The following is a 9,902-nucleotide window of genomic DNA, read 5'->3' as shown; positions in this document are numbered from 1 at the left end:
GGAGAGGCAAGTTAACAAACGTTCAAAACAAGTACGATCACGTTCAAGCGATCCTTCACTTCCGCCGTCCTAAACAAATAATTATTCATATTCCGAGATAAAACCGTTATCGCCGTCGACCCTCGGACCATCAACGATCCTTCGCTTACCTGTTCTTGTTGTTTTTCGTTTCCTTCCACATCCTTACTTCCCGACCCAAAATATTTTGTAAAATCTTAGAAATACACCACTCTACGTCTAACCGCCAACTGAAACGGTCATAGTTCTCTGCTCCGCATAATCACGTCCGAACGTCGTAACCCGAAAGAAAATCTTTCGAAAAAGTTAACTCGCGCAAGCGAGACACAATAGTCGTCCGATCAGCCCGTATGATCCGTACGCGTCATTCTAATAGAAGCATACGCAAAATTCAGAGAGGATCTAGGATCTTACCCCCTAGTTCCTTTCATAAACATTTTCTTTGCGTTTTGAACTAAACGAATACGTTTATATGCTGACGTTAGACAAAAAAGAGTTGTAGAAATCGATAAACATTTTTCTGTGAAACTAATGGTTGTTTTGGAAATGGCTTATGATAATGAGCAAATTAAATCTTCTATTTCTGCCGGTAAATGTAAAAAAAAAACAGTACTATCGAGCATTTCCGTGTGCTTATTTCGCGTAGTCTAAAATTTGTTCATGTAATTATATTTTTTATGTAGGTTTAAGATAAACCATTGCAAATATTGAGTTCTTAAAAAAATAATATTGTTTTAATAATATCGGGAACCGCTTCGCAATGTGTTTGTGGTGTTCAAACATTCCATCACAAAAAAAACAATGCTTTTTTTCCTAGTTCTCACAACGGTTCGATCATAACACATCTGTTTGCAATCCATTCTTTTCACTTTACAAGAGCAAGGCTGCGTAAGCGGGTCGTAAGAGCAAGCCCGCTGATCTGCTCTCATGAGAATTATTTCCGATTCCTCTTTCACTTCGTGCTTTGTGGACGCCTTGTGGACGCGTCCAAGGTAGGACCTATTTTTTTTTAAATTTTTGTATGACTTCGTGGATTTCGGACGTCCAGTGGACGTACGTGTGTGACCAGCCATTCACCCTACTGTGAAAGGGCACCGTTCCCAATACAGTACGAACGCAATCTTTCAAGGTTAGAATTCCCGCTACATTCCGTGATAATGCCCTTAACCCCAGTACTTGGCCGGCTGGTCTGTATGTAAGAGATTTTATATTCGATGAACGGCATGCTAATCCGAAACCGACAAACACAAACGCTACTACCAGGAAATTCAACATGCAGCACACACCACGGCAAATGGAATTCCCACGACTACACGCACCGAGCACCATTCGCACGCAGCATCCACTACTAACACACAGAACAAGCCCGACGCACTGCCAAAGACAAATCAACCCACACTAGAGCACTTCCTTCGTAAGTAAAGACTGTGTTTCGAAAACAATACAAATGCCACTTGATGTTTATCATACGACGTTGAAACTAGCACAAAACTGCGATTCGCAATCTATCAAGTTTTACTACCAAAACACACGTGGACTTAACACAAAGATGCATGAATTTTTTCTCGCTATTTCGCTGCACGATTACGATATCATCGCATTAACGGAGACTTGGTTGGACACTTCTACACCATCTGGCTTATCCTTCGTTAACAAATACTCTGTTTATCCCACACATCGCAACATTGTTTTAAGGTTCGATATACACTTCTATTTATTCTTGATCGACTGTCTTTTCCGAGTGTCAACCAGTCAACTACCCAAGGGAAACATTTAGACCTAGCGCCATACAGAACTCAGAAGTGCTCGCTCTCTCGCTCACCGATGGGTCGACCGTTTTGAGAGAATTCTCTCACGCTTTGCATTTCTCCTGCGTCATTCTCGCACACTTGTACACGTAGCGCACATCGGTCTTGTAGGTATAGGTGAGTTTAATGAATGTGTCTTCCTTGCACATGTCTTTCTTCTCCGTCACACATAGGCGAATCGTCCAGCTGAGCGTTTTGTGACTACGAATGGGGTAGATCACGGTCTAAGCCAGTTTTTTTGTATGCGTTTTGACGTTTCCAGGCTTATCCGCTTACAGCTCGCCATACAAATGGCAAGCCAAGTTAAGCCTAGGAAGGAAGGATTAGATTGGTTTCTCAATGAAAGTACCCAAGTACCCAAAACCCAAACTCGACAAATGTCAAAACAAAGAATTTTGCTAGCTGGTCTGAGCCAGGTTAGGCCATGTTTCCTGTGTGCGAAAAAGGTAAACAATTTTTTTTTAACGAAAAGAACTGAAAAAGGATTTTTTTGATAATCATACTTGTATATTATTTCAAATACATTGAAATTAAAATTAAATTATTAAACTTAAATCGATTTTCCTCAAATTGTAGTTTACAAAAATGATCCCTTGTGTCATTCTTTATGTCAAAATGCTATGTCCTTTACAAATCTGTACAGAATGATACAGCCCGGTACCTGGATTATTTGGCAGATACAGGCTTAAAGCTTATGCTTTCTAACTTTTGGGATGATCTACCCCAATAAGTGTGTGACCCCATGTGATAATGCATTAGCTCCGCACGATTTGCCTTGTTTTAACCCAACTTTTTGATCGTGGATTAGCCTGCACCAATGCATCGCTAACAAAAAAATATTTGAAACTATGCAGTGCAGTCAGAAACGGTTCACGCACTACGCAAATTAATCGGTCCTGGAGGACTCGAGGAGCAAGAGGCTCTGAACATCAATAATACCAACACCTAATTTCAACTAATTTCCAAAGAGCATCATCCGCTATAGAGTGTAATTTTGCTCACTTAATGCACTTAAGATTTTCACGCATAGTGAGATACTGTGCGTATCAGCCATTATCCGTCCGAACGTTTTTGTTTCCTCTTGGTCCTTCATTGCCCAGTAAAAAATGCTAACACTTCTCGAATAGTCGGCTTCTTTCTAGCACACAACAGCGAAATTTTTGTGATTTGTGATAAAAGTGATTTTTTAATAAGGTTTTGAATAACTGCCAGTTAGCTTTTGAATACAGTAGGTCGCCGCTTTACGCTAATGTTTGAGACCGAACGTTTTAGCGTATATCGAGTTTTCGCGTATAACGAGTTTCCTTTGACATATCGTTTATACTACACATTGAAGAGGTGAAGAGTTGAAGAGTTGACATAAATAAAACACCAAACAAAATTATGTATTTAATCAAAGCAAGTTAGATGTTCTTTCCAGAATAATTATGACTACTTCATTAGATCAAACTATGATAAAGAAACTAATAACACATTTAAATAATAATTTATAAAACATTCCATTTATTTCACAAATGTTCAATGTTGTACGTTAAGACAAAGCTACGATGTTTGAACAAAATTATCCATTAATAGTTGTTTTTAATCAGTTTTCTTTTCATTGTATATGTTTTTATAAACCTCTATTTCCTTCCTAACTCGGTTGCTTACATTTGTTGACCTTTCTTCGTCTTCAGCCATCGCTTCAAATTCGGATAAGGCCTTTTCAATGTTTTCAAAGGCAACCTCTAACCTTTTTGAGTTGAATTTGTTTTGGTTTGATTCCTGATTTTTTTCATCGTACTCCTCGTTATATTCGTCCAGTACTTCTAAAGTATGCATTTGAATTAAATAATTGGGTGTCCTGGAGCGTTGTTTAGTAGTAAAAGTGCCTTAAATGGAATGCCATTATCTCTGCAATACTTTTTTATCTCTGGCACAAAGTTTTGATGAAACCATGAATTAAAAATGGAACGAGTTACCCATGCTTTCTTGTTTGATTTCCATATTACCGGTAAGGACGCAATTTCGACGTGTTTAAATGCTCTTGGTTTTTGCGAATGGTACACTGCTAAAGGTTTCAGTTTTAAATCACCCGTCATATTGCCTCCAATCATAATCGTAATTCTTTCTTTAGATGACTTCAAACCAGGCATTTGTATCATATCATTGAAAATATCGCTTTTTGTTGGCATCTTTTTCCAAAACAATGCAGTTTCATCAACATTTATAATTTGTTCCGGAAGAACCCCTTTTTCTACAATTATCTTTTCCAACAAATAAGGAAAATTACCTGATGCTATTTCGTCAGCACTTGCAGCCTCACCATGAATCTTTATGTTCTTTAGGTTTGCACGTTTCTTAAACCTTTTGAACCAACCTGTACTGGCTTTGAAAGAACATTCCGAATTTTCCGAAACTTCAGTACAGCCTTCTATAATATCTTGGTACAAAGATTTTGCTTTGATTTGGATAATTTGTAAACTGATAGGAATTCGCTTATTCATCATATCTTTTATCCATATAAGTAACAAATTTTCCATTTTTTCTATTGCGTCATTGCGTTTCCGAGTTGCCATTGAAAATCTGTTCGCAGAATTCCGCAAAGTGTCTTTTGTTTGAATGATGGTCCGCACAGTTGATTGTGGACGTTTTGTTTGCCGGGCTATTGCTGCATAATTTTTTCCTTCCTCGAACATTTGTATGATTTCGAGCTTTTCTGCAATGGATATCGCACACTTTTTTCATACATTTGTATTGTTTGCTGCCATTTCCGACGCTACAAAACTGCTGCTTTGAGACACTAAACTTTTTTTAAAAACCAGTACAGCTCGTGTGTTGATCGGAAAAACAATCTAAAATTTCTTTGAAATCCAGTTCGTTACAGGCTCATTCGTTTAATCATGCATGTTGAAAACTTCATCCACCCAAAACACAGCAAAATTGCCCGAGTAGAAATCAAACAACAATGGTAAACGCTATGACCTGTCATGTTTTCAAAAAATCCCGTATTGCGAAATCGCGTATATCGAGTATGGCGTACTGCGGCGATCTACTGTAGTTAAATACTTGTCTGTCAGGTTAGTTAATGGAGGTTTTGTTTCTGATTTGAAAGGAAACTGGAAGATGATCGGAAGTTAGTTCTGTGAGTGTAACTGGGTTGGAAATATCGAGGTTGTTATTTGTTAAAACTACATCAATCGTCTATGGTGAGCAGTTCGAATTTAGGCGAATCCGAAAAGTATATTGAAAATTGACCTTTTTGAATTTCCTCAAATAGGGATTTTTCTGCTTGATTAGCAGATACGTAGTTTCAAAATCTATGCCGTGCGTTAAGGTCTCCGGAAACATAATAATTATTAGCTGTATTAGTTAATTTTTTTATGTCTTTCTTGAAGTTAGCGATATTGGAATTACCACCCGGGTGATATGCGGAAATTATTGTTACAGGAGTGTTCAGAGTAAAAATCTTTACTCCGATGGCTTCAATTACCTCCAACTTAAATCCAGGTAACAATTGTGCTTTATACAGCTTCTTACAAGCAATAACGTTCCTCCTTTGGGTCCCTGAAGTCTATCAAATCTATAAACTTGGTAGTTTGGTATACTAAAGCGTTGATCAGGTTTTAAAAATGATTCTGTTATTGCCATCACATCTATCGAGTGAGTGGTAAAAAAATTAAATAAGTCTAGTTTTTTGTTTGTAATGCTATTAGCATTCCAGTATGAAATATTGATATTAGCTGTATTATTCATTTTAAGGGAAAAAGAGTTTTTGAACTATTTTAAATACGACCATGATTTGGTCTTCTTTGGATGAACATCTACGAAGATTGGCAAAAGTTTCGGTTTTTATTACCGCGAGTTCGTCGGGTCCAAATAAATATTTTTGGCTAGTATTTGTGACATCTGCGTACGATGCCGATTGAGGAATTTGTGTGAAGGAATGCGAATGTTATCTGTTTTGTGGTTCTGGAACAGGGAAGAGGTTGGGTTCATGAGGAGAGGAAAGTTATTATTTGAAAACGTTACCTGTCTAGTTTGCGTTTTTCAGGTTCGTTGATTTCCCTTTGTTGCTTCTAACTTATTTCGATTTGGATAGCCGGTGTAATTGGCTGTGTGGTTACCTCCACAGTTCGCACACTTTAACTTGTGCGTTGGTATAATCCCATCGGTACATTCTTTCGCTAATGGGCATGATGTAGAAGTGTGATTGTCACCGTCAATTTGATACATTTTGGCTGTCTAAAGCAATAATCCCCGCCGTGGCCGAAACTCTGGCAATTTTTGCACTGCATTACACCGCTTCTATTGGAGTAATACTTCCAATTCACTTTTTGATGGTCGAGTGCAGTTATCGTGCGTAGCACGTTAACTGCACTCGACCGTTCCTTTGTCGAAATGTTACAAGTACGCAGTTTGTTCGTCGTAGCGCTTGTGCTTTACTGCTAACTTTTTAATTGTCACTGGAGTCAGTTTCTCATCCATTAGAATTTGTTGTAAGTCCTCGATTGGCATGTCCATTAGTCCGAGCAGGACGATTTTCGTTGTCTTATCTTCCTCAAGTTGATAAGATCCACTCTTATCAACTGAGGTTTATTTTTTTGAAGTGGTTGAGGAGCTTTTTGTGGGTTCGATGGAACTCGTACGCACTACTATTCCTTCAAGCGTTACGTTGGTCGTGTATCGCACACCAGAAGCAATTATCTTTTTATGTATAGCCGCACCGTTGGTACTGGCCACAGCTATTGGTGGTGGTAGTTTCATCGTTTTCGCGTATCTTATGTGCGTAGTCGTATTCACATCGATTACGTCGTCGTCAATAGATTCGAGGATACTAGACGGATTCGTATCCACTTTTTTTCACTGATTTGGACGGAAGGCCTACCACGGATTTATGGAATGTGCCAAGAGGCAAAGAAGCAAGCCTCTTAGATATAACACTTCTAGCCCGGCCCATGATGGTCTAAGCGAAAAGATGTTTTGTTCAATCTAACCCTGTATATGTGTTAGGTGTTCCTCGGGAGCTAGCTGATGCACGTCCGTTCGCTATCGACAGTGAAAATGTTCTGATTTTGTCTTGTTATTGTTCAAATGTTGTATAAAAAATCATCTTCTCATTCTTGTCGAAGATAAGAATCATTATTGGATGCACAATTAGATTGTCATCACGCAGTTAGTTGCTGCATTTGCATTATGGTGCAAACAAGTAATATATTGATGATGAATGGGGATTGCTACTAAAACATAATTCACAAAAAAGAGGCTAGGGTTGTTTACGCTTTGCACATCACACACTGTTTGTTTTTGTTGTGACGTTTTTTGTTGACTGTCCCCACACCTGTTCTTAATTTATGAATATTTTCACTGGAGCAGCGTTATCGTTATTTTGGCTGCGGTAGTGTTACGGCCATTTCGGATGCGTGAAATTACCATCGTTGTACAACGAACCACCGAGAAATAAAGCTACACGTACGCCAAACGGCCAACCCGGAACAATCATTTGAACATTTCACTGGTTTTGACAGAAACACTAAAACACAACGTAGGGATCGATCGCGAACAACACATACAAAAAAACTTACTTGCAGCATGATTCCGGCCAATTATGGAAATAATTGTATTTTATTTTAACTTTAAATTCCCCGAATCAAACATCAACACTCCAACCCCCCTTTCCTTCGTCAGAGATCAAGGATCATTCGTTCCCATCCGATCTCGGTATCGTATAAATTTACACAATCCCAACTTTGGGATCATTTTCCATCACTAATCAGGAGCTTGTGTATCACCGGCTAATATGCCAGTCACAGGTGGCATTCGATGATCATCTTCAATAATTCAACGCGGGAATCGAAACTTGAGCTCTCAGATGGTTTGCTAAGGTGCATCTTATCCTTTTTGTCTAATCGTCTCTATATTGTTCGTGTTGATAGTTCAGGACATAGAACAGTTATTGGTCTGCCTGGTGTACTGCAAGGAAGTGTCCTTAGTTCCCTTTTATTAATTTGTATTGGATACTTGCGTTATGTAGGCGATTTCCAAATATGTCTTCTCTTATCTTCGACTAACGATAATTGTTTGCTTCAGTCCTATTTTCACTCTTTCTCTTCGAGATGTGCGTCTAATGGCCTACACCTTGCGCACTAAAATGTTGCTCAATAAGGTCGGTTTTCTGTGATAAATTGTCTTGTCTTCTGTTTGTATTGACTGTTTGAGCAATGCGCTTTTACGAAAGGCAAGCTTTCAAACACATTATCGGGAATTTGTATTCTCCAACCCAAATGAAGACTCGTATTTGTCAAACTGTTTTCCGTCAACTAATTGTTACGGAAAATTTCCTCACTCCCTTATTGTTTAGTGCTTTTGTTGTGCGTTTTCTACCAAAATGTACATATTTTATTTTAGAGCGAATTTAGAAGTAAAGAGTGATACGAGTGTGCTAGTCGCTGGTGATAGCTGTTACAGTTGATTCTGCTGTAGCAGGTGGTGTTATTGCTGCTACTTTAGCTAGTTTTGCAAAGCTAGTGTGGATAATGTGGCCGTTGTGAATGGCAATAGTACGATAACATGATGCATTGTCAAGCGCATCCGTTCTGCGTACAACAATAACAGCAGCGGGCTTCAACCAGCAGCGTCAGCGATTTCTTCGACAGTCAATAGTAGCAGAATCGATTTAGCAAAGTCTTATTCCACGTACACGTACCTTACGATAACGAATCACGGACCGGATCAATCGGTTGAACTTATGATTTCTTTCCTCTACTAGAAATCGTACGCAGCAGCCAACAGTTGGCAGTTGGCCTTTGGCAGTTCCAACAGTTCCACAGTATCTCCTACAACTTACTATCTCTTTGGAACCTTCACTTGATATGTTTTTAATTTAAATTTCAATTATTTCTGATCACTGAATTTGAAATAATACCCCAATTATATGTGGAATAAATACATGGCCAGAATCAGTGCAACCCCGAAGGTTTGCAATTACCCGTTCTATGCGGTGTCCTTACTAGTGTTGTGCCTAATTCATTACATCGTTGGCTCAGGCTTCATTTATAGCAGGCTTAATACTAGGGACAATTGATGCGCTATCGTTATTTGAAAAAACTCGTTTCTCAGTCCCACACTCGATATCTCGACAACAAAATTAGGCTACATGAAACTAGGCACACATACGGCACACAAGGCACACATACGGTGGGAACGTACCTATGAATATAATGACGCGTCGATTCAACGAGTATTCGAGCCACTTTAAGTTAAATCTTTCTAAATAAACAAAGTGAAAGTGGCGATCACTACAATAAAAATCAGTTCGATCTGTTTAAGCATTCTTGCTTTAAGAATGCTAGCAGTGCTAATAATAACTTCATATGTATAAAATTTCTTATTTTGGACGCAAAAATAATTAAAAAAAGTCTCAAATTATGTTTCCGGATGTTATTATGTTTTTTGTTGTATTATGTTTTTGTTTATGATGTATGTTATGTTTTTCTCAAATTATGTTTGTTATATGGACCTAAAGTTGAACCGGAAGATCTTATTGGTTTTTAACAATAAAAAATTTTACAAAAAAAGGAGTTCCGTGTCAGATGTGACCAATAAACTGTTAACTTCAAAGAACAATGTACGCACACGAAGAGCAAACGACGTCTTAGACCGATTCCTGATTTTGGTTAAGTTACGCTAGAAATTTTTCATGCCACCTCAAGGCTAAACACAGATCGGCTGAGACAAACTGATGTGGCAAGAGATTTCCCGATCGCGCTTGAGGAAGCGCTGCCGAAGGATCCCACTACCGAATCGATAGCGCTCAGAGGAGACCACCACTATGACAGCCAGCCGGACGATGAAGAAGTGCCCCTGCCATCCTTGGACGAAGTCATCAGCGCCATCAAACAGTGGAAATAGTGCCGAGCTATTCAAGATGGCGACGGAGAGGCTTGCTTCTATCATAAATCGGCTGATTGTAAGGATTTGGGACCAGGAAGAACTATCGGACGAGTGGAAACTGGGATTCATACACCCATTGTACGAAAAGGGCGGTTTGGATTGTGCTACATTCCGAGCCATCACTGTCCTGCATGCTTCCTATAA

General features: G+C 38.9%; 1 protein-coding gene across 1 annotated transcript in view; it reads right to left on the bottom strand.

Moving 5' to 3' along the window:
* Window positions 1-1,870: 1,870 nt before the first annotated feature.
* The window catches only part of LOC128710702 (uncharacterized), a 60,394-nt gene continuing 52,362 nt past the window's right edge, over window positions 1,871-9,902 (bottom strand). Inside the window, exons 2-5 of the mRNA XM_053805584.1 lie at window positions 4,467-4,543; window positions 4,099-4,190; window positions 3,477-3,634; window positions 1,871-2,050 (exon numbers count right to left, since the gene is read on the bottom strand). Of these exons, the coding sequence (XP_053661559.1) occupies window positions 1,871-2,050; window positions 3,477-3,634; window positions 4,099-4,190; window positions 4,467-4,543 (507 nt within the window). The remainder of the gene's footprint in view (window positions 2,051-3,476; window positions 3,635-4,098; window positions 4,191-4,466; window positions 4,544-9,902) is intronic.

Source organism: Anopheles marshallii, chromosome X (genome assembly GCF_943734725.1).
Source record: "Anopheles marshallii chromosome X, idAnoMarsDA_429_01, whole genome shotgun sequence".
Taxonomy (NCBI): Eukaryota; Metazoa; Arthropoda; class Insecta; order Diptera; family Culicidae; genus Anopheles; species Anopheles marshallii.
The sequence above is the reverse complement of the archived record's forward strand: the minus strand, read 5'-3'. Positions and strand labels throughout refer to the sequence as shown.